The following is a 25,372-nucleotide window of genomic DNA, read 5'->3' as shown; positions in this document are numbered from 1 at the left end:
TTAATGTTCGCGTTGCGCGCAAAGGCGCCTCAAAGTTTGCGCCTTCCGTGCCGCTGGCTGTTATCAGCTAAAAGCTTTTATTCTGCCTTGCCTATAATCAACCCATTAAAATTGGGGAATAAAATGACAAATATCAACGACGGAAAATATGAAATTCGCCGAGATGAGTCTATGGAAGATGTTTATCTATAAAAAATAAAGACTGCGATATAATCACTGGATAAGCACCGGTTAAATGTATGCGTTTAAAGGAGTCCAAAGGGAAAGTGCAAACTATACGTACCCAAATACATACATTCATTAACAGAGATTTTATTCATAACGCCTAGCCGGCGAACTTTAGAGAAATGATGCAAAGAACGCCTGAAAGAGGAGTTTTAGAGTGGGCCCTGTATGAAATAACTCCCGAAGAGGAAACAACTACAAACTGAAAGGATCTCCACGAATTGTGTAAGATCTGGTATTGTACATTTCTACGGATAAGAAAAAATATCGTAAAATTAGAATACATTGTGAAATCTCTTAAAGCGATTTAGGACCATGTTTGGTGTTGCGGGCCTGACGGATTGCCCGCTGTCAGGTTAGTAAATCGCGGGCAGTTTTTACAGAAGAAGAATGTTTGCAGCAGTTACAGAGAAACATTCTCAATCGCAACTTGTCCTTGTGGATGGATCCAGTTCGTTTCGTTTTAAGTTCTTTAGTGCTTCACCATTTGTAGCAACCGTTCTGCTCTCCACTGACTTATCTCGCTCATCGGTTATTCGCAGAGTTTCACATTGTTCCGAACTCAACTTAAACTGCCACGTTTAAGATCATTCTGTGAATTCACCCGTAACCATGACGAATAATAGCCCCGCAAAACGACTCGTTGCAAACCAGTCAGTTAAGAAGTTCCATTTCACTAAGAAGAGAGCCAACGATACCAGATCTATCAAGCTTATAGAGCAGACATCTAAGTAGAATGCTGTCAAACGTATCAGAGAAGTCTAGAGGAACAAGAGGTAGGCTTAGTTTCCCTTGGTCACCGGCGAAGACTGAACTAAATAGACTGAATAGATGTCCTTGGCTCCGAAACACGGCGCAATATGATATTTCTATGCTAATTTACAAACGATTGATGATTGTGGAATTTTACAGCAGTTGTCCCGGTCTATAGTTCTTAAATCCTATCTAGGAAAAAAGGTGTTCTGTTGGCACATTTTCACCTACTGAGCTGTAAACCGTAAATTTTTAACATTTAAACTATAAATTAGTGAAAATCTTTCCACAAAATATCGGCTGAATATCTTCATTATGTAACAGAAAAACGGGTGACAACACTGTTAATTACTCACGGCTGCTTTCAAAATGTCTCGTTTGGACTATGTGCGGCCCTCATTAGGAATTGACACCAAACACAAATACAAAACGCACATCTTCTTCTAAGTAGCTTCGCAAAAACTCTGGTGAGCGACTCGATAATCGGGCAGGACACGCGAGGGACTAGAGACGAGCTCAAGGCGGAGAACAAAGAGACATCTGGGAACCAGGCAGTAAAGGAGAGATTAACACCTGACGCACAAGGTAACCAAAAGAAGGAAGGCCTTTTTTTGAGTTACACAGTCTCCTTTTGTCACATATTCGCCAAATAAGGCTAGCTCTCTCTTCTCTGTCATAACTTTCACCATCTCACTTAATGCTAAGGATCCATGCCTCGCAGAAAGTAATCAAGGAAAAATAGTTATTGTCGATATGACATTTCATACGCAACTACAGCTGACGTTTGAATAGAATATATATTAAATGGTCTAAAGTTTGTGAAACATTAGTCGTTGCGCCGCTAATTGGCGAATACTCATTGACTGTTGGAAATGTAATTGGGAATTCACACGAGACCCGTGTGACAAAGCGAAACATTTTTTTTGCACAAAATTAAAGTTGCTCTCCTGTTCTGATACTCAAAGAAAAAGGATTATAAGTATTAGACGTAGTTTTAGAAATGTATATATTTTCTTTTTCAACAAAAGTGTTTCTTCTCTTTCTTACTTAACGGTATCGTGGTAAGGAGCATTCCTTTTCCGAGACAGTAGTTTCCTAGACTTCTGTTAGTTTTCCGATTCCGCGATGCAACTTTCTCCGGCTTCCGATCCTCGTTTCCGCGAAGATAACGTGAGACACTCAGACATTTTTAACCGCAATAAGGTATTAGGGAAAATATTTTTTCTTTCATACAGAGCCCTAATAATGTACACCGGGTCACGAAACTTCTGATACGTGTTCAAGTGCTTCCTTTCCGCACCACATTGCGGAAGTTTATGTTGTGGTTGCGGTTGTGCTATATTGTTCAGCTACGCCCTCCGAAATTAACCTCAGAATGCAGAGTCACGTTCGTGCCGTTTTTGGCAAGGAATAAGTTCAGCTTCTCTTAACATTCAATATGAAACTAAAATTCTTAAAGCGAAATATCTAGATAACCAAAGAACTATGGACAACGGGCATGTTTTCCTCTGAGTTCAGATCACTGTGCGGCGTAAAAGCAACACATTGACGTTTTCCTTTTATTAATCCTTCAATTAGCCATCAAGGATTGATGGATTGTGTCAAACGTCTTTTAAGCTGGTGCCACGGGGCGAGGTGGAAAAGACCAGGTGTAACACCTGAATTTTAGACCAAGTTTCAATATTTAAGTCTTGACTCAGAGATGAATGGTCGAGTCCCTAGCTAAACTTAATAGCTTGTAATGTATGATCGGACAAGTTTTTGCCGCTCTCGTTCACAGTTTTAAAACTAGTAAAAGCGTGAAAAATAAAGTGATAGCAGTTTAGAAATTAGTAAAATAAAATGGCTAAATTGAACTATATTACGTGCGCTTTGAACCGAGTTAAATACAACCAATCGTTAAATGAGGTGACACTGGTCGTACATGTCTAAGTACTGGTGGTGAACAAAATTGGGGTTGTTTTGTTCGTACGATGCCCAATAAAGGCCAACTTCTAATTTCCTTACACCCGTATCAAAACATTGACTTAGGAAATAGGTGCTGCGAAAAACGGATTCGTCACATTTGAGGATAGTGTTTCAAAAGAAACCGTGATCAGTGGAAAATTTACGCTAAGTGCTGACGGTAAACAAATATCAAAAAGTATGAAAAAGAAATATCTGAGATCTGAGATTCAAATAGCGGGAGAAGGACAAAAAGCGTGAGTTATAACACAATACATCTAAAGGTTTACGTCAACAAAATGTTACCAATTTGTGCGAAAATTATGAGTTCGCTTAATCACAAGAAAAACCTTACGTCTTTGTTTTCTTTTCCTAAGTGATGGGCTTTCTGTTTTCATCATTTTTACTAAAGCAACAACACAGCGATCACTTAGTTATGGCTTAGATGAAACAACATCTCAAAGAGTCGTTAAGCGCTGTTGTATCGTCGAGTATCCTCAGAAAGCTTACGGGTACTTAAAGTGTGAAAATGTCTCAAAGAATTCTAAAGAACATCGTGCGAGAGTAGAAAAGCATCAGTCTGGCTAAGGGGAACCGGCAAGATAAATGAAACACAGCACAAAGCGAGCGCTTATTAAAACAGCCCGCTTCGGGTTGGAGAAAATTGCTTCTCTTTTACAAAAGTAAAACGCCATTCATAAGATAACCAAGGTCATTAAAATTTCATAGGCTCCACTGAATAGTTTTTACCACCCATTTTAAAAATAACAAGCAAGAACACCGAACAAAAGATATTTCAGTTTAACATAAGTTTCGTGCGCGCAGCCTGGCGAAAAGTTGACATCATGTAGCTTGAAACCGCAAAATGCATTCAAAACAGACAATTTCTTGAGAAACTTTGCACTGTTTGTTTAGCGAAGGAAGACAATCAAGCGGCCCTGGACCAAGAGAGTTCTGCCGAAAGGAAGCACTTGGGAAACGAACGCCACATCAAAAAATTTATGGTAAAATTAGTGACTAATCTTAGTAAGGATTCTATAAGCATGCCGACAATATTTCAACCCTAAAATTTTCGGAAAACTAACTTCTTAATTTTAGCCGAGTGCCAGAAAAACCTCGCAATTAGGCATCATTGAAGTCTGAAATTTTTCCTAACATTTCATTAATTTTTTTGCTATTTTAATCCATCGGAAGAAAGGCAAAAACGAGTAAATATCGGTACCCTTTGTGAAGTGCATCGATTCGATAACACACTATTTGATAATGATTAATTTCGCGCACACTAAGGTTTCTGTTGCTTTCCATTTCATTTCATTGCGTCGGCGAAGGAAAAAAAACATCACCAAAAGAACAAGCAGCTTTAAGCCGGTTTTTGTGGCGATAAAATCCCAATAAAGCTTATAATAAGAAAGCAGTAGTTTTCTTCGGCTCCATAAGCCACTACCAGCTTTCTCCAACGAGTTATTTAGATTAAGAAAAAAACTCTTTGCCATTTGCTCACTCAAGCTGCCAAACTAATTTGTTAAACAAAATCGCTCAATTTCGAAGATCTAACACGAATGGACAGAACGTTATTAGATAAAATGCAAAGCTCGAAGAAGGCGAGACACCGCGGCGCTTTTTCCGCACAATAATTAATAAATTTTAAAATTTATGACATAGCTTTTTCGTACAGCTTAATGCATCACTCTCGATTTACTTCCACTTTCCAATTCTTTGGCGGAGCGCTGGGAAATTAAATTGCACGTCAAGACTGGCTGGCGCAAGTGCTGTGAGTCACTCACTAACACGGTACACTTGAAACCCTTTTAATGAAAAAAAAAATAGTATTTGCGACTTTCTCATGCAGCCAAATGATCACATTTGTATCCGTCATAGTCCAACACACCATATGAGCACACTTTCAGTTTCTTAGTTTAAATGGACTTTTTCAAAAACAAATTGTTTATTTGAGCTGTTTCACACTCTCCGTTGTCCCCAATTTCGTTTTTTTCTGAACACAATTTTCACAAACCGCCCTCTGCTTAGGACACAATTTCCTGAGTCAAGTGAGCCCAATTACAGTATTTAATCAAAAGATGAACATCGCAATCCCTTTTAAGCTCGAGGAGCGTGGGATGAGAAAGTTTGCTCAATCTGAAAACATTTCGCACAAGGACGGGGGAGACACTCAGAATCCTGGCTCGTAAAAGCCATCTCATATGGTTAATTTGCCTCATGTTGCGCTGCAAATGGGGCGATTAAGAGCTCCTGGTTGGAGTCACGAGGCAACAAATTGGTCGTATTAAAATTTAGAGAATTGCCCATCGCCGACGTCATTTCTTCCACGATTTGCAGTAGCATTTTATTTCACCAAGTTTATTTCTCTTTTTCTTTTCTTCAGGATTTCTCTTTTCTCCTTTACACACGCAACATAGTCATGTGCAAATCAAATCCTCACAAGAACACTCTGGGATACCAAAGTCTTAAAATTTCAGATCAGCTCTGTCCGGGGCCAGCTAATTTCGTTGGCAATAACCTTAGTTGCCTCGCGTTATTAGACCTATTGCGGTGAAACAAAGTTTCAATTAGCAGAGGCTATTCAACAGCATGCGGCTCAGTTCAATTATATTTCCAAAGCATTATTGGAGCGGTGCGACGAAAAGGACATTGAAGCATAAAATATTAAAACGTCTCTATGGATAAATTGTTAAGGGAAAAAAATACATTTATAAATGTATGTGCATACTGATATATACATATATATTTATATATATATATATATATATATATATATATATATATATATATATATATGAGTCACTGCTTGCCCATATAAACTACATGAGAGGCTGGACGAAAGAAATACTGTGTCAATTTGTAAAACGGGTTAAAAAAAATAAACGCTTTCTTTTGGTAGCATTCATGTAGCTGTGTTTTTAGAAATACAAAAAAAATGAAAACATAATTTTCCACTGGAGTTTATTAGAATCGAAATTTTGCAAAACGCACAAAATCCGCTTAAAAGAAATATTGATATTTTAATAACTTTCTTGGCCTAATGAACGACCCAAAACAAAAGCGAAATACCGCAGAATTGAACTGCACAATGACACGGCTGAACGAAGAGATTCTGTGCCGGTCGGTGCGTTTTCAAGAACGAACTCGTCGTTTTTTTCGGATTATTTAATTAGCATTGCAATAAAAAACGCACAAAGAGGGCTGATAAATGAGAGCTTTCCTAGCTCCGCCTCGGCAGGTTTTAATATTTCGCGCTCGGCCCCTTTGTTCAACAGCGGCTCGCTTTCAACTGGTTAAGTGAGCCAGTAGATCGACGTAGAGCTGAGCTGCAACTAATGGACACATTTGCTCAGCCAATTTAGCTTAGCCAGCCGAATGAGGGCGTCAGAGACACTTTGTTTTCTGGGAAAAGTTAAGTTAATCCACCAGGCCAGACCATTAATGATTTTTTAATTATTTTTTGACAGATTAAATGATTGATAGACAGGGGCGGTCTCTGTGGCGGTCAGTTCGGACCGGCGCGTAAAGAACAATAACAAAAAGCACACGAGTAATATTCAACTGTGCTCATAAACAACAGCTACCCCCAAAGGAATCACCTCCTTTAGAGGTCCTGCGGTCGGGAAACAGTTTAATAACTTGCTAAGCAGCCGTGTCGTTCGCGACAATGTTCAAGGGACATCCGCGCTGATTTCGCTTGAATTTAACTGGAGTTTTTAGGATTTTAGCCTGGACTAGCGATGAAAATTTCTACGCCGATCGCTTGGTGGCTGATGGTGTTCTTTCACGCGTGGCCGACTGTCACACTCGCACTTGAGAAAGCTCTTGTGGAAGTTGTGATCTACGAACACTCGTCCGGAGGAGATTACACGACACACACATATGAACTCGAGGGCACGTTTTCACACGCTGGAGCTGCTACAAGCGCTGAAGGCGATATACTTCAGGTGAGTGTTTCTCTTGCGTTTTACTACTGAATTACTCCGCACAGATCTTCGCGAAACACCGATCGAATTCGAACGAATTTCTACCGCGATCAGGCTCTTCCTGTGGTTTCCTTTATCTCACTTCGCTTCGATTTAATCGCGCGCCGTTCAAGAGATTTTTTTGCGTGTGATATTGCCTGGACTTCGAGCGAGTAATTTCGATTTGTTTACTTTGTGCCGGTCAAAAAAACCCCGCATGCATGACATTTGGAGTGCGACGCTTCACTTGTTGTTGGTTCGATTTAATGAATACAACGATCACTTTCATTCAAAGACTCGGCATTGGTCTTGCCATAATTATAATTACCCTCAAGTGCTGTCACGAGAGCGAGCCGTTTTTTGTCTGCGATCGGACTTAATACTGGCTTTTGTTGAAATGCGATGTCTGTTAGCTCGATTAATGTTCATTTCACTTGGCGACAAATAGTTTACTCGTGGTTTCATCCATGATGCGAGCGCGCCGCCGTTCCCATGCGAAATTCTATTAGCGCCTTTGCGAATATCTTCTTTAGTATCTCACGAGTTAAAGGCTCTGTAATCTATTGTTTTTATATTAATAAAAAACACGAGAATCTACGCGCAGGAGTCTTGCGTTGTGGACGTGACTGTCCTTCGCAACGGCCTGCAATCAATTACCTTTTAGTTTTCAAATCGGATTGTGTTGGTTTCCGTCATACAAGCGGCGGAATGTTTTGGGTTGGCGTATATGCGCTCGGGGATTTATTCAGGCTGTAGTGTATCGTTTGCTGAGATTGAACAGCTTTAAGTATTCCTCTTAAACACGCCAGTGTTTCTAAAGGAAGGGGTCGATAGGTCACTGGTGTGTGTACTCTCGGTAAGATTTGTCAGAAACAGCGTTTATTTGCATGCCGGAAATACGGAGCCTTTCGAGCTCAAGAGCGCGCTTGATTCAAGAGACAACACTAAGGAATGGCAGTAATTTTCACCTTGATTGACTTCCTTTGCCGTTTCCAAAACACTCGCGGTCGCACAAGCACCTCATCATCTAATTCCTTCAACAATAAGTGGGTTAGCTAATAACAGCAGCGAGATTCTTTTCATTCACACGAGTCCGTTTTAATCTCAAATCGATATACCGTCTGTACTTATAGCTTTGTGATATTACGACCAAAGCCTATCGAAGCACTTGACCCGCGTGTGTTTAAAGTCGGCCTCGGTCTAGAGCACATTTATTATCGTGTTTAGTTCGAGTTTATGACTATTCCGAGTTGACAGATACGATCTGGGATATCCAAAGAATCGTGTGCTCGATTGAGATAAAGTCTCCTTGCTTACACAACAGACAACTCCAGGGATTACTGGTCTTTTACTAATGTTTATAGAGGAAATCAATCTTTGGAATTATCGGATGCTTAGAAACGCTGCCGCTATTTCATTTCCCTGAAACATAAAATTGAAGGAATCTACGGACACGATCGTTCACCCAAACTATCGCTGTAGAAATTTCTCTCAGCGCTTTGTGGAGTTTTACTGTAAGGCGCATTCCGCATCTTCACCAAGTGATGATTAGATTTTGTTATATGCTCGTGGAACAAAAGGGGGGCTTTACGCTAAACCACAAAGAGCAAAAACGTGACAGAAAATGTGGCCTTCACGTCATTAAAGCAAACGAAAGCGGCATCGAGTAACTGCGACTTCCCTCCGTCACACCAAGAATATAATAAGTTAGGTCCGCTCTGTGTTTATTCACCGAGGGCCTGCAAGCACAATGCTTACAATTACAATTCAGGCCTTACACAAAGCTGTTATTGCCGCTAGCTCAAGATAATTAAAGGAGCAAGAAGACCTTGAATTAAATCTTGGACAATACAATCATTTAGCGTTTATATCGCTATTGTTGAGGCGGTGTTTCTATAGGAAGCCCGTCAGAGTTTGATGACCTTTTTATTTTCCATTCTAGAATTGGTTGAGCATCGAGTCGAACACGCGCTAAAAGAAAATCGAACTCGATGCGGTAAATGATGTATTTCGCTTCTCAGACGCACACGAGTTTGTGGCTTATCGCTTTAATAAAACTGACGTCAATTAAGCGTTAGTACGAAAGTATCTCTCCGTGTGACTGTCATTCGAACGATGTACTGCGGGCCAAAATTTAGATTTGCAAGAGTCCAGGGAAATCACATTTTCATAATAACCCTTTGTTATTGTGAATTCATTATTATTGTTTATCGAACAAAACTTATTAAGTATAACTCTTTTGGTCATCTCTTTTTAATGAAAAACGAGTCGGCTCTTTTTTCCTCTTTCTCTTTTTCACTTTCAGCTCCAAAGAGATGTCATTTTGAAGAGAAATTTCTTTATATCTTTATGGCTTTGTTTTTTTCGGTTTCGCCTTCAGTCAAGTCAGAGAATGTTTTAAGCGATAAAACACGTGGCTTTGTGAAGTAATGTGACCAACAAATTATAGCGGCACTGTCGCGTTCCGCTCTATTTAAAACAACGCTAAATCGCCCCTGTACTATGTCCGCTTCGGAACCGCTCTCTCTGTGGCTGCGATAATCGCGTCGCCACAAATCATTTCCGCGTACAAATGTCCATTACTTCGGCAAGCCAGAAACATCTTTTTTCTTAAGCTTTATCTCCAGACCAAACTTTGTGGGGAAGCGGGACTGATTGCCCAGGCTAATTACACTAATGGCTTTTCCAGAGCACTTTGAAAAGACTCGTCAGCAATCACGATTTCGGTATCGCGACGTTGTCCTCTAAGAAGATTAACGCAATCACTTCGAGTGATGTCATGATAGCATCAAAAACAATAACACTGCTTATCAGCACCGCGAACAACAACGCGTATCATGCAAGGCCTTTTGTCTGAAGAGAAGTTATTAAAAAGTTGTTTTTCTTCGCTTCCAGGGAAGGAAATTTAAGATTTTTCATCGCCGAGCATCACAGCTGGACTGGGAGCCTTGCTAAAATTCTTAGAAAGATTGAAATGCTTGGTATACATTTAGAGAAAGACCTCTTCAAATAATTGCAGGGATATCGATATAATTACTCGCAGGGGCTTTATTTTGAAAACAATCTTTCAAGAAAGGATTTTGTTCAAGTACCCGTGAAATAACCACTTGCGATCTGCCGGCAGGGCGAAAATGTAACACCAGTCACCACGTTTCTTTGGGAAACTTAAAAAAAAATGCCGTAATTCGTAATAGCCACTTTTGCAGTTCAATTACTCCCAGCGGACGAGCAATTGTCTGGCTTCAACTTCGGAACATTTGTGGCCCCTCCTGACCAAATTAAAATTGACCTTAGAATTGAACGAAAGTGCGAAGCGGCTGATTCGCCCCACTGAGTTTGTAATTAAACCTGCGGTTTTTTAGTTTCCACTGATTGAAATAAAATCCACGTCGAGAACGCAAATTTTGATTAGGCTCGTCCTTTGGTGTTTTGTAATTTGAGCCGTTTTGAGAGAGCGGCTTGTTTTTTTTTTTGTTCTCTCCGTTAAAATCTTTATTAAGTTCTTATAGCGTGTTGTGTAAACATTGTTTCTGATATGTTTGTGTAACCGAGGACCTTGATTTATTGCGATTGTCATTCATATGATTCTCGTTTTTTCTTCCCTCAAAATTATTGTTGTCTACGAGTTTCGCTCTCAGCTTGTCCTCTGCTCCATTGTTTCTAGGTTAAAAACTTTTGAACAGATAATTAAAAATGCGAAGGTCTCTGCGGCATCATACCTATCGAAAAAAATTTAATTTGAAAACCTCTTCTAAATTCGGTTCGCCCATTGATAACTGTGGACCTTTACAACTTTGCGGTACTTATGTGTGAGGTGGTAAGGATGTTTACGCTTAAATTGAAAATGAAAGTTTCCGATCAACCCCTTTTTGATGAAGTTTCGGCCTTGATTAAAACTTTAACACGGTTTTTCAATTCTTTGCCTTTTGAGACAGCAAATTAGTTTTGCGGTAAAACAAGCCTCAGTTAATTGGAATTTCGTTCTTTTAATAACAGTGGTTTTTCATTTAACGAGAGCTTGCGAAAACCTTTTGTTTCTAGCACCGTAAACATTTATTCAGTTTCAAGACAGAAATAAAAACTGAGACTTAGAGCAAACTAGAAAATGATTATTTGCAAATACTGTGTCCCGTTGAGAATTTTGGGGAAAATCAACATTATAAAAACAAGTTTAATTGAAAAAAGCAAAAAAAAGAGATATTTAATAATTTTGGTACCAATCTTTGCAATATTCCAGGAAGTTTTCTGTTATTTTTCAATTCAGAGGGAAAAAATTTAATTCAGAGAGTTTCCTCAACGAGACAATCTGTATTGTGAGGCAATATTTATTTGCAATAAAGGGGTATCATTGAATTACATATTTCATTCAGTGCTTTTTGACATGAAATGAATAGAAACATCTTACTTTTTGATGAGTTCTTTTTGGAATGATTTTTTAAAAAACTGTTCATTTTGTGCTTTTTAAGACATCATGTTAAGCATCAAAATTTTGGAGAAAACTCTTAATTTTTTTTTAGCACAGATCAGGAAATCCATTAACCTTATACATATTGATGATTTAAAAAGTGAATAAAGAAGACAATTTCTGTGCTTTTACACTTTGTTGAAAATGGTGTGGGCCTTCACAAGTACAGATCAAACTTTTAACACAACAAAATCTCACTGATGCATGAAGTGAATAAAATTTGAATATGACATTTCCATCACAAGTAACAAACTAATCTTCTCATTTTCCAACATAACTTTAACATTACATATGGCTAGCAATGAAATTTAAAACATTTTTGTTCCATTATTCTTATCCAACAGATTCACCCACTTGGGTTGTGCAATACATCAGATGATGGCGATTTATATGAATATGGTTGGGTTGGTGTGGTCAAACTCATGCCGCCAGATGATCTTAACAAACCTTGCTTTACTCTACTTGAAAAGGTAATTCTCTTTCGCCATATCCTCAATCAATCCATCACAAGTTTTGACAAGGTCTTTTGATTCCCAACCATGCCTCAGATTTATCTGAACTTGGATGGAACAGGCAGTTAACTTTTTTCCTGAGGCAACCTCTTTAACTTTATTTCCAAAAAAAAAGTTTCCCCCTCCCCAGATTTCTGAGACAAAACCCATCAAACTACCATTAAATCTTGTAAGAGCCTGACATTGTTTAGGACCACATTGTTACAGTTCTTCTTTGAAATAGATAGACTGGAACACCTTGCATTCCAATCCCATGTGGTAACGTTGTATGGAAACACCTTCAAAATCTCATGAATAACTTATTTTTAATTGCACTAGCTGAGTCATTTATTTACCCTAATCACTCTTTGGATAAACAGCCATGTTTTCCTAAGCTGCACAAAGAGTGCAATCAATTCCAAATTAGTCCTTACAACTGGAAGATAAAAATGTAATTAAGGGTGTGTCTGAAAATGTTTGCAAATCCAAGTTTTTTCTACTCTTGCCCTGAAAATGTGGGTGTGGGCATGATAGTTCTTCTTCAGTATCACATTTCCTGCAGGAAGACTATTATCCTAGTTAATGGCAAAAACATCATGGACAAATTACAGGATTATGTAAACCATATGTGTACCCAAAACAATATGAAGTGTAAATGTGTCTAGTTGAAAACATTCCTTGCTCCTCCCACTAATATTACTCGCTTAAGTTGTTTTCCTGTTGTAAGACTTTGAAAAAGAAGGTTTATATTTGGGCTGTACTAGGTAAACAATTACAAGTCAGGTCCAGAACGTTGCACAAATATACCTTAAGTAACAAAAATGAAGGAAGTACTAATTTAATAAGCTGCCTGTGGGGTTTTTCATGGGAACAAAGTACATTTAATGATTTGAAATAAAATGTAGAGACTACCTTACCAAAGTGCACACAATTTATTTTTTAATTGCTTACTTAAGTGTCTGAATTATTTGCTTTTTAGGTCAAGAGAGCTTTACAACGAGGAGCAACAGCCATAATTTTTGACATTACAGACCATCCAGAGGCAGCCAAAGAGGTATGGACACAAATGATATCCTTCCTCTACAATAATCTATAAACCATTTTCCCCTTAACAATAAAGACCTCAGGATCAATAGTCTCTTATCTAAAGCAAAAAATATCAAAACAAACATCTTGCTTAGACAGCAAAGAGGGCAAACTCCATGGACAAAAAAATACATCAACAGCTGTTCAAGTTGTTAACCTTGTGATACACCCAGCCTTGCTGAGTAATTAAAGATGGGATTAGCTCCAGTTTCCAGACAGATTTGTTTTCTAGCAAGTAAATTAGTCGTCATAATTGCTTTTCGGTCTGTAATGTGAATCAGTCTAAAAAAAGTCACACAAATCATACATTTTATGATTACATCCAGTGAGTTGAAAAAATGATTGCCTTCATTTGTAAAAAGACACCTCAGAAAGTTCATCTTATCTAGTAGATAGTATCAAAGTCCTCTCATCCAACTTCATTAATCTGTGTTCCATATGCGTTGACCAGACTTTGTTACTTTGTCCTAACATGTTATAGTTGCGTTTTAGGACATTACTATCTTTAATCATTTTATAACAGTGATATTTTTCAATATCTGCATTTTATTCATCCTGTTTTTAAAAAACTTGGCATAGTCCCTCCCTCAACATAAAAACAATCAGCTCTTAGAGATTCATATCAGTAGGAAACATAAGTGTTATAATCATGTTTTTAAAAATGTTGATTTAGAAATAGAAGAATCTGGATGTTGTTTTTATTCTCAGCAATACAATATGGCTAAAATAAATCATCATCCCTTTTTTCACGGTGAAGCCACTTCATGTAGGTAAAGCTAGTCTTAATAGTGGAGACATCCCATAATCTACATCCAAAGTGACTAGAATACATCTTAAGACACACTTAACATTTTAACCCCCAAGAGTGACCAGCATCTAGTTTCTCCATACAATATTAGTCACAAATCAAACATTAACATCATGAGATTAGAGGAAATGATCACCAACTAAAGTAGTTCTTGATTGTGAAACAAATTCTCCTTGTCAGCACCTCAGAAAATGTATAGAGAACATTATGGAGAATATAGATGTTGGTTTTAGTGTGTTGAAGGCTAATTATGAACCATAGGTTTTTAACCATCTTTAGGGATTAGATAATTTGCCTGTGATATCTTCTTAACCCTTTAGTTAATTAGAATCAGTTTAAAATATAGTTTTAATTATTAACCATGTTATTTGATTCTTTGAATTAGTTGAATGCTGCAGAGGACAAGGTTGATCGACCTGTGGTGCTCATTGATGGAAAAGATGCCAAGAAGTTAATGAATATAGTGAAAAAGTAAGAACCCCTTTCTTCATATTGAACTTAATATGAATGAGGTCTCTTAAGTTTATAGTTGTTTACCTGAAATGTTTGTTTTATTGTTTTCATAACAGTCAACGAGTACCCAGAGCAAGAATTCAATATAGCGCTGCTGGATACACACCTCAGGTAGGAGTTGTTAATAATTAAATTCACTATTGAACTCACTTTCATTTATAATAAATCTCAGATAAGTGTACAGGAAATTGCACAAATTTTATAGTTACAATTGTTGATGGGCTCTCATTTCTGAAAATCACAAAATGTACCACTTAGTAACTTATTGTTCATAAGTTGATATCTTTTACTATTGCTTTTCAGAGAGCATCAAATGAATACTTTGACATGGTTATTTTTATGACATTTTTCATTTTGGTTTCCATTGTATGCTTCATCTTACTGTTAAAGGTAAGACTAGATTTTTACTATCTGTTGTGAAAATAACTAACAAATACCACTGAACTTCTAGAAAGATAATCACCTTTTGACAGCAACCATCTCTCTGCAATAGCTGAGCTACTCTAGGGTTTATATTTCCCCCCCTCCTCCCCCCCCCCCCCAAGATGCCAATTGAGATTTCACATTTTTGTTTCAATCACTGAATTGACAATTTAGTCATCAAAAATTCTGATCCATAAATTTTTACTCCTTAGCAAAAGAACAAAATGTAAAGTTGTCTATGTTCCTTTGCCAAAAACATATTCCTCCTTGCAGAGAGTTATCAGTTGAGCATATACCATGCCAACAAAGCAGAATGCTAGTTCGTTGGCAACAAGCTAGTCATGGTTTTGTAGTCTGTACTCTATGTATCAATATACTATGCTCTTACTGAATACTTCCCTGTAAAATTCCCCCTCTCTGTCAATATTCTGTAATTGTTACTTCCAAAAAAATTATTTTTGAAGAGAAGTCCAAATTTTATGTGGATTGTAATATTTCTGAATGTAAATTATCCCTAACTGATGCTGTCATGTAATTCTTGTACCAAATCACTTCTTTAAAATTTTTTTCTTTATTTTTTAGATCAAATGGAGACAAAAACAAAAAGAGGTAGGCACCATAGATTTTAAAGTCCTTTCCATTTTATTTTACTGTCAGAGAATGAATGTATCTGTTATCAAGTCAGTAACACGTTTTTATTACATTTGATTGGCTGAATAGGAGCACTGAGTAAACAGTTGGTAATCACATAGCCACAGAGAACAATGACCATATCTTTCTATACTTCTATACTTCTGCCTTGTTCAGCCATACTTATTAAATAATCCAGATCTCTCCTCTCATCAAGTATTTGTTTTTTTTCTGTCTGAAACACAGTCCTCTCTAACAAGAATGGCACTGCATGCTTTATCAAGAATGGAAACTAGAAAATATCATAGTGGTTCTTCAGATTCGTTGAGCACAAGAGAAGAAAATGGCAACACAAGTGACACTGAGAGCACACTATCAGTACACTCTGAAGGACGTAACTCCAAGTGTGTCATATGTTTAGAAAAATTTAAAGAAGGCCAGGTAATTGCTTCCTTTTTTTACCAGCTGGGTTGATCACAGTAAAACAAGTCTGTTCCTGGAATTGTCTGAGTCTGTAGCACACATAGGCAATCCCCATGAAAGAAAATAACCTTGGTTTTTCTATTTAACCCTCAATGAGATGGAACCACAATACATTTGCAACTTGTAAGGGAAAACCTTTCTACCAATTCCACCGTGGCACATTTAATGACAAGATGATTTTAATCTCAATTTCAAAAACAGTTAAGTTAAAAGATGAATTATGGTAGGTAAGAGAAACCACTACTCATTTCGAAAATTTCCTGAGCTGTCTAATAGAATCCTCTTTACTTAGCAAGCATGTCCCATAATATTCAACGGTAAATACAGTATTATTGTGGCTTACTTCTGGAAGCTTTGGAAAGATTTCTGTATGAGCCCATTCTATCCTTAAACAAAGCCGTAGTCCCAAAGGCATGGTATAGCTTTCGCCATTGTTTCTTTGATCCGAGAACTGTAGGCATAATTAAGTACGGGGTTGTACGGAAGTCTTGCCGAAAATTTTACTAAAAAAAAGACATTTAATAACATCGTGAATTCCCTTTGGTTCCTTAATCACTACAACTGTCCATTCATTACCTAGAAATTTATAAAATAAACGTTATTCCCATTTTAACTTTCTCCCATATCTTTTCCAGGACGTTAGAATCGTTCCTTGCCGACATGAGTTCCACAAAGATTGTGTTGATCCATGGTTATTATCGAATTATACATGCCCCTTGTGCATGCTTAATATAGTAGGTAAGGAGGAACTTATTTTATCAACTTCGTCCCCGTAACTGGAAGGTAAAAACTAATTAAGGGTTTTATCCTTACCTATATTTTCTGGACAGAAAGCGTGCCGTGTTGATCGCTATCTTTGAATTTTATGGTAAAGAAAGCTACTTCCTCATTGGATAATTCTAATCCAATGCGCATCATTGTTTTACTGAAGGTAACTAGTTTCAAAATATGGCGGAAGTTTTGGGCAGGGCCAAACTGTTGCCCCGAAGTCCTTGATAACTGCTAAAAAAATTTAAAGTCCCGTATCTACTCAAATAGGAGTAATTTTCCAAATGACAATGAAATGGTTCTAAGGTTTGTTTTTGTCTGCTCCCTTTCTACAATATGTTTTAAAAATATGAAATAAAACACTAATACTGATGCTTCTTCTCGCCAGAGAGGGAAGGGACATCAAATAAACCAAGAAGAGCACGTCATTGGTTTGCAAGACGTTGCGGGAGATGTCTTTCTAGCTCAGATAGCATACGTTCTTCTATGACAAGTATTGCGCAATACATTCCCGAAACTGAAACACACAGCTCAACGCAAAATCTCTCTTACTCCACCAATAACGAGGAAAGTAATATTCCGTCATCAACTGTAGTGAGCTTATCTTCTTCGCAAGAACATTTAAATAGTGATAATATTCCTTTACAAGAACTGAAAGTGAACTGTGAAAATCACTCTTCGTCACTGTCTCTAAGAAGTTCGAGCTCGCAAGGTTATATGTCACCATATGAAGAGAGAAAAACTTATACACATCAAGTCGTGGTAGTGGCCCCAATTACAGGTTAGTTTTTGTCTTATTTTGCGATCATCTTACTGAAGACGCTGGCGTTTATAACTCAGTTCCACAAAGTTATTATTTTCATCCCAGACAAATGATGTTTCAAACACCATTCAGTCGATTAGCGTTCAGTTAACGTGAAAAAAAAGAAAGAGTTAACGTTTAAAATCAAAGTTCCTTACAGGTTGGGCTTAGCCCTTCATCACTGGAAAATCCATTTCGTTGTTTTCGCTTTCATGCTTTTAAGTTTTTTTTATGGATTTGGGTCAAACAATCAAAGTGATAAGTTACGGTCTTACAGGCCTTTTCTCTCAGCTTGGTACGTCGGATGAGTCAGAAACAATCAGGTAATATATTTGCCAATTTGGAACGTGCACTGTAAATCTTGCGTAAAACTTGCAGAAAAGGACTGAAAAAAAAAACAAGAGGCCATAATGATGAGCGCCTCGTTTGAAAACAGCTGTCCGCCAGAAACAAGGTCTTTGATCGCCTCGAGGCTCTCCACAGAAAACCGTCACTTTCGATTGTATTTGACACCAGTAGTAAGAACAAAAAATATATTTGTACGTTGACTTTTTACCAGGCGACTTGACTTACGTATAGAGAGAGGTGGTTTAAATGAGTCACTGCAATACAGATAAATTTAATTATTTTTGAATTTGCGAACCCTTGGCTCGATGCAGTAGACGAGGGTCAAGTCTACCCTTGGGTACACCGATGGAGATTGATTTCACTAGTGCATATTTACACTACCCACTCCCCAGTGCAGCAAAATTGTCACTCCGATGATTTTTTTTCGATCAGTTACTAGCTTTTCCGCCTCCCTTTGGCCAAAGTCTCTTAGGACTACCAATTACTCAGGACTTTGTTTGATGCTTAATGGAAAAGTTGACCCGGAACAATGGGCCATTTCTTGATACGTGTGTCGGGGAATGGATTACTTATACTCTAACAAAGTCCTGTCGTGTAGATGTTACCTGTTTGATCATGATTTCCTAAAATGTCTGTTCCACATTTAACACACTTTTTTCATATCTACTTTTATCCCCAGCCGACATGTTAGATGTGTCACAAGAAGACATAGTTTGACGCACTACACGAATGATACCAGCGGTGAAATGAGGACAAGGTTGGCTGTGCCTGAAACAGAAAAAAAGAAAATTTATTTGCGAAACACTTATTTGTAAATATACAGAGAGTACTCTTGGACTATAAATCTATTTTCGGAGTTTTTTTTTCCTGATCGAGCTTATTTAATAGATTGAACATTGACAAAACCGAATTGCTTGTATGGAAATAAAGATATACTTTGCCTTAAATCCTTGTGCATCTTTTTTTCTTCAGCTTGACCAAAGTTACAATCATGGCACGATAATGAAACCAACACTCTCTCTTGAAGCGTCTATCTTACGTTAGAGGCAAAGGGTGGAAAGCCCCTAGTCACTAATGGGTATCAAATCTGTCAGCTACCCTCACCTAGAGTAGCCGGCCAGTCGAAGCCGTTGCCCGCATGCGAACAGCTTCTAGGAACCACAGGTTGAAGTTGGGTTTCAGGTAGGAGCCAAAGTGGACGGACTACTCCTGAATTCCCCAACAAAGTTATTGTCTCAATACCTCCGCCATATTCATACAGAAAAAGTGTCCTAGATATTTAAAGTACTGCTCAACTAGGCAATCTTTTTTTATCCTCGTACACGTCACCATTCAGAAAGTCGCCGATGGGGTTCTTTAATCCCGCGATCCCGAATAAAATTCTTATCTTAATCCTGTGATCCCGACGGTTTATACCAGCCAATTCCGATCCCAATCATAAATCTCGCTTCCTTCTTACCTTAAATGCCCGGATCCCGGCCTTGAAATAAGCCCAGTCCCGAATTCCGAAAAACCTATTGGGGACCCTCCATCCACGCACATATGATTCTCTCTTATCAACAAGATGAGATACTGGGACTTGTCTCTGTTTTGCATAAAGTGTACAAATGATTTACCGTAATTTTTTTTAATGAATGTCGCTCTTGAATAAATACCACGGCGTTGTTTGCAAGGGGTCTGGAACTTATAATGAGGAGCTACACTCCAGAAAACCTCTCCCCGACTCGACTCAAATCGGTGGAGGAACGCGGGTCCTGAAGCACTCGTAACAAGGGCCTTCTCGCAGGGTACGTCGTTATTTGAAAATAATAAAAACTTGCTTCGACTTATTCATTCTTAACCTGCAGGTAATGTTAATTTTGACGACTAAAAAAAAAATAACTATACAGAAGAAATAAAAAATATAGAAACATTCTTAAAGCACCTCTACGCCTTCATAACTCAACTCATTTTCTAGAGAGAGCTTCTGTACCTGAAGAGGCCCCATTTTCTTATGACGCATTTAATTTGCGCCACGTTCCGTACCTCGTGCCTCAGAGTACGCTTTCGCAGAAGCAATAGGAATTGTCAACCAAAATCTTACATTTTTCCCACACGATCTCGAAGCAAACTGAGCACTTGTACAAGAGTTTATTCTTAAATCGTGAATAGACAGAGAGCTGAAAATACATCATTTGTTTGTACTCTAGCACAAGGATACTTGACTGATCCAAACACACAAATGACCTGGAAATAATTCATGTTCATTGGCTTGTTCCACGTATAGCATATATACAGGTAACGAGGTTGTTCCGTAATGAGTAAATCATTCAAACCTCGCCTCACCAAATTCTTAGCAACTTTCATTACATGTAGATATGGAGTACTAGGGATATCCTTTAATGGAACATCACAGCACTTTGATATCAGACTGTTAGGTAAATCTATTGAAATGACTGAAAGTAACTTTTTGACGGAGACTGTTGACAGGCCATGTTATCCAACCCATTGAGAACTGTGACACACTTTCACAAGTGCTAGCCAGAGAAAGTCAGTGCAATACAAACAATACAACACATATCTCACTGTTATTTATTGAATTATTTACAACTACTGTATGAGTGAAGATTTGATAAGTTATGATGCCATGTCACTCTACACCACTAGTACACAATTTGAGTGCCTTATTGACCTAGTGCCCTTCATTCATTATACAATAATTTTGATTGCCACAATTTATACTGTCAGTTCAAACAGCCTCCACAACTTAACTCTGTGTTACAAGTAATTGTTAAGTTTTTGTTATCTTCCAACTCAAATACCCTCTTACAAACAGCATGATCAAATATTTGTTATCATCTTATCTTCACATATACACCAAACAAGTCACAAACAGTATTTGTGAGTCCTATGTCAATCATCCAAATGGTACGCTATAGAACCCTTTAAAATTGAGTTTTTAAAAACCAAAACCGTAGTAATCACAACCACCAATCAGAGGAAAGGTAAACACCTTTAAGAGCCAATGATAACTCAAAGTAAAACCAAACTGAATAAAGCGCCAGAATTTGTTGTGCATCTGATGGTTGAGAGAATGGCTCAAGTTTTCTAGACCAATAACAGAGCAAAGTAAAGCAAAACCAGTGCAATCCCTGATTACTTTTGACACTCAGTTGAAAAATGTGCTACTTATGTAGCTTGCTGATGACGATAATAAGGGCAATAATACCCTGATTTCATTTCCCTTTTTGTGAAGTTCATCTTTGTTGGTTCTTGCTATTTAAATTTCTTTCTTTCTTTCAAGTCTTGTTGGAACGCAGGCATACAATGATGCTAATATGTTGGGATGATCACACACCCCACTAATCCAAGTTTCATCATTCGTGTTGCCATAAATTAATCAAACTCAGCCACGATTTAGGGATTGCTGTTCATCTCAGGCATAGCTTCAGGTCATTGAAAATCAAATCCATAGCATTGATAAGTATTCATCCAAGGGCATAAATGAGCATCAGAATGATGCATATAGAGATAACACTAGCCAGTATAATAGAATCTCGTCTTTTCCTGACATTTATACGCTGAATTAAACTGTTAAGAGCAGGAAAACGAGCTAAAGAAGACGTTAAGGATAGCAAAGTACAAACATCACTTGAGAAATCTCTTGTTAGCACCTCTAATAACAATAGTAATAATAGTAATAAATAATTTCAGTAATAATACTCATAATAATAGTGATAATAATTAAAAGATTTTTCACAAATGTTTCTGGGGGTCTCAACTTGTTTGAACCAAAAAATAAGATACAAAAACCAAGACATTTCATAGTAGTGTCCATGGCAATAAACAAAAGCCAGCCTATATTTCAAAGGAAGGCAACTTAGGATCACATTCATTGATAAAAATATCAGAAATACCAATGTAAACTAAATTATAAAAAGGATACTAGTGACAGCACTTAATCGGCTGGTGACACCATGAAGAACACCTCTTTGACTCTGAAGATTTTCTTTGGTGGCCAATGCAACACTACAGTTCACAGAAAAAAAAATGGTAAGATTGAAAAATTAATACATTAGCAACACAGGAGAAACCAAATCACTACCCTGTAATCCTTGTGGGGTATCACAAAACGTAAGCAAACAAAAGAAAGCAGAAAAGTTATTTGGAAATTGCTCGATAGTAGATAATTATTGATCCTTTACATCCTAACCATCGCTATGCATATTCTCCATACAGTTCTCCTTTATTTCCTAAGGTGCTGATATGGAGAATTTGTTTGACAATCAAGAGCTGCTTTACTAGGTGATCATTTCCTTTATTATTGCGACCTTCATGTTTGATTTGGGGTGATATTGTAAGGACAAATTTGATGCTAGTTGCTCTAGGGAGTTAAAAGGTTAAAGCAGTTAAGTTTTAATAGTTCAAAAATAAAAATAAAAAATTCTGGATATTCACTGCCTTGAGGTTATGTAAGGGGTATACTGGAACTGTAAGAAGAATTGCAAACAGAAGTCAAAACAAAACTTACCCTATCACGTCATCTGCCAATCGATCTGAACTACAATATAAATCAAAGAAAGAGTTAGTTTTTCTCTTTGAAGGTAAAAGTTGAGAACAGGAAATCTCCAGGTTCCTTAACACGTAACCTAACTCAACTTTTCCTTAAAAACGTGTCGAACCTAACTTGTAATAATGAAGCAAGTTTAACTGCCTAAACTTGGAGCAAACATGCTGCTAACTCCAAAAACATAAACAACCTTCAGCACAAAAACAGTATACATACTTTCTAATATGTTCATTTTCTTTTAGGTAGAGGTCTGTTCTTCTGTTCATGCCAGTCTTGTATGCACTATCACAACATGCATAAAAACATAGATAAAACATTTGCATAACACTATTTGAAGTGATTCTCAAACATGTTAAGGAAAATCCATTTAAAGCCAATTTAACAAACAGTAGGAGAGTTGTTACACCCCAAAGGTTAGTATGGCTGGTAGGCTTGTTTCCTGCTCATGAATAAGTATTTTTATGAACAGCTGACTCTGGAAAGCTGGTTTTCTATTTAACACCAGACTCTCCTTAACAGATGTCAATTACAACTAACAGACAATGATTGACAAGTTTAGAACATTAACATTTTCAACGAATCAAAAAAAAAAGCCTTGCTTTACCAAAGACAAACAAAGCCATTGGACCACACTAATTGCATCTTTGAGGCCACATTACTGCCAAACTGACACGTGTTTCCACAAACAAGAGTTAAAACACAGGATGTTAAAGATGACTTCAGACCCAAGTCATCCAGGAATCATTTTTGAACCATTAACCCTTTACACACTGACATCAGTATGCTTATTCTCCATACTGTTTTACACACATTTCTCAAGGTGCTCACAAGGAGAATATATATAACAATCAAGAGCTTCTTTAGTTGAAGATCATTTCCTTTATTCTCTTTACCCTTATATGTGATTCAGGGGTTATATTGTAAGGAGAAATTAGATGCTAGTTACCCTAAGGGGTCTAAAGGTAAAAGGGTGACCAGCATCTACTATTTCCCTGCAATATCACTTGTACATATAACTCAAACATTACAGTCATGAGAATAAAAGATATGATAGCAAAATATAGAAGATCTTCATTGTTAAAAAAATCCTCAGTGTCAGTGCCATACAAAATGTTTACAGGTTAGTATAGAGAACATCCATTCTGATGTTTGGTAAAGGGTTAAGAACTACCATCACCCAAATGATCATGTTTGATCACTTATTCTTCAAACTCTAGCAATTTAGAAATGAAAGTGGACTTTAACATACAGAGAAGGATAATGTAACACAGGCCTGATACATATGTAAATGAGCTCTTACTTGATATCTCTGTGTACAGATCCCAATAAATCTTCTCTGTCTCTGAAAGCCTGGATATTAGCCTAGGATAACAATATTAATAGGGAAATTTTCAGAAAGATTACATTTTTCTCAGAGTCTAAATAAGATGAAGCATTTATCTTCTCAGCTGCAACATGAAAAACAACTTAAAATGCTTGAATGTCTCGAAGTGAATCAGCCAATTGAGCCAATCAGAAAAAGTGACAAAGTAAATGTAAAAAAAAACCAATAACAATTCTAAGTTAACAAAGGCAAACTTCCCAAAGTGCAAAAAGATGCTGGCAAACAAGTTGTAGATGGTTTCAGTTTTGCACTTAATTGATTGAGAAAGAAGCACGAGTTTTCTGAAGCTATCACAGTGTGAATTCACAAAAGCCAAAGCAGTATTGGATCACTTCCAACACTAAAATGAAACTTGCCTTAAATGAGAGATTTCAATAAGTACAGGAATGATTTATAGACCTCATCCAGAAAGGTCTAGGGTCAAATCCAATTCAAAGCAAATAATGTACAGTACCTTTGTTTTTGAAAATTCATGTGAGTAACCCTGTAGAATATCCCTATGTCTCTGTAATGTGTGGAGCTGTGTGGCATTAGGTTGGCCCAAGTTGAAGCCAGCAGTATATTCAGCCATTGAGTCATTGACTTCTGTCAACTGCAATTAAACAAATCAAGATTTCTAGAAGCTACGCACAATCCATTAAATCTGTCTTTACTTCTCATGCTTGCAGAGTTTGTCTACACTTCCATTTAGTAAACAGTATTTTCTCCCTTTCACTTTGAGTCAAAGGGCCAGAGGACGAGATAAGGTTAAACAATAAAAGTAAGTAGTTTACAATTATTGTGTTGATTTCCATTCAAAAAAAAAAAAAAAAAGTAAAAATTTTTTAATAATTTGTATTTCTTTCAAATGAAAAAAAATTATTTGTACATAAAGGGAAATTTCTTAGACTTCTCAGTGTTTCGATTGTGGGATAAAGGATGATGTTGGCCAATGGAATAGGAATATTGAGAACTAATATTACATAACCTAGAAAAAGCTATAAAATATAAAGCTATAAAATATAATATTGAATTGTCTGCGATATCGCTAACGAAGACAATCCTTGCAACGAAGACAATTCTTGCAACGTCACCACAGCAACTAGAAATTCAGTAATAGCTTACATTAAGTTATAATTATTCATGACCATATGGATACCCTCCAATAGCTGATATTTATAACAACATCTGACTCATTTCAAAATCAAATGAAAAACTTACCTTGGATAAAAGTTGTTCAATTTCCAGTCCCATAGTTTCAAAAAGTCGTTCACTCGATGAACTGTTTAAAAGCGGCGATGTATCCGAACTACAAAGGAAAAAACAGTGAATAAGACATTTTGTGAGACTCTAGAGTCTGTTTGTATCCATTTTATAACAGTTACCTCTCTTTATAGCCATCACGCTGACTGTAGTTTGTTCCTAATTTGCTGAAGGAGACAAGTTTCAAATCTATTTCGTTTTCAAGCTGTCGCGCTTTCTTCCTCAATTCTGCGAAGAAAAGATAAAATATCACCACAAGAATGCAAAAATTACGGTCGTACTTTTCCAAGGATAGATTAGCTCTACATCAAGATTAAAACATCCCAGAATTACAAAGAAAAACGCAAACCTTCCCATCTAGTTGGAGTGATTGAGGAAGCCATGTTTTCTGCATCATCGAACATAACTACAACTCGCTAAGCATCTTGGATACATGATACGTATCACTTTTGTAGTTAGCCGCTGTGCAAGCTGTTGTTTGACTGCCGGCTTG

The 25,372-nt window shown here is 37.3% G+C and overlaps 2 protein-coding genes and 1 long non-coding RNA gene across 7 annotated transcripts; 1 reads left to right on the top strand and 2 right to left on the bottom strand.

The window, feature by feature from the left end:
• The first annotated feature begins 218 nt into the window (after positions 1-218).
• LOC113670590 (E3 ubiquitin-protein ligase ZNRF3) lies at positions 219-18,651 on the top strand. Of its 5 annotated transcripts, XM_089189540.1 has the most exons (13): positions 3,015-3,179; positions 3,838-3,926; positions 6,390-6,869; positions 11,697-11,822; positions 12,823-12,897; positions 14,123-14,208; positions 14,307-14,361; positions 14,554-14,640; positions 15,256-15,282; positions 15,550-15,744; positions 16,422-16,524; positions 16,943-17,335; positions 18,384-18,651. In XM_089189540.1, exons 3-13 carry the CDS (start codon positions 6,663-6,665, stop codon positions 18,419-18,421), a joined length of 1,392 nt encoding a protein of 463 aa, XP_089045666.1. In that variant the 5' UTR covers positions 3,015-3,179; positions 3,838-3,926; positions 6,390-6,662; the 3' UTR covers positions 18,422-18,651. The 5 variants fall into 5 exon arrangements, with proteins under 5 accessions (XP_089045668.1, XP_089045667.1, XP_089045666.1 ...); XM_089189542.1 differs by lacking the exons at positions 3,015-3,179; positions 3,838-3,926 and adding an exon at positions 219-450; XM_089189541.1 differs by lacking the exons at positions 3,015-3,179; positions 3,838-3,926 and adding an exon at positions 984-1,563.
• Positions 297-1,461, bottom strand: LOC113670591 (uncharacterized). Its single transcript, XR_003446173.2, has 2 exons — positions 1,335-1,461; positions 297-986 (listed from the first exon to the last, which is right to left on the bottom strand). It is a non-coding gene; the product is annotated as an uncharacterized LOC113670591 (long non-coding RNA).
• A 1,605-nt stretch (positions 18,652-20,256) lies between the features above and the next one.
• LOC113670606 (Golgi SNAP receptor complex member 1) lies at positions 20,257-25,326 on the bottom strand. Its single transcript, XM_027186769.2, has 9 exons — positions 25,229-25,326; positions 25,002-25,107; positions 24,838-24,925; positions 24,092-24,229; positions 23,554-23,615; positions 22,470-22,535; positions 22,215-22,244; positions 21,630-21,712; positions 20,257-21,296 (listed from the first exon to the last, which is right to left on the bottom strand). The coding sequence occupies exons 1-9, from the start codon at positions 25,281-25,283 to the stop codon at positions 21,172-21,174; spliced, it is 753 nt and encodes a 250-aa protein (XP_027042570.1). The 5' UTR covers positions 25,284-25,326; the 3' UTR covers positions 20,257-21,171.
• Between the last annotated feature and the right edge of the window lie 46 nt (positions 25,327-25,372).

This window comes from Pocillopora damicornis, chromosome 12 (assembly GCF_964200805.1).
Source record: "Pocillopora damicornis chromosome 12, jaPocDami1.2, whole genome shotgun sequence".
Lineage (NCBI taxonomy): Eukaryota > Metazoa > Cnidaria > Anthozoa > Scleractinia > Pocilloporidae > Pocillopora > Pocillopora damicornis.
The sequence above is the reverse complement of the archived record's forward strand: the minus strand, read 5'-3'. Positions and strand labels throughout refer to the sequence as shown.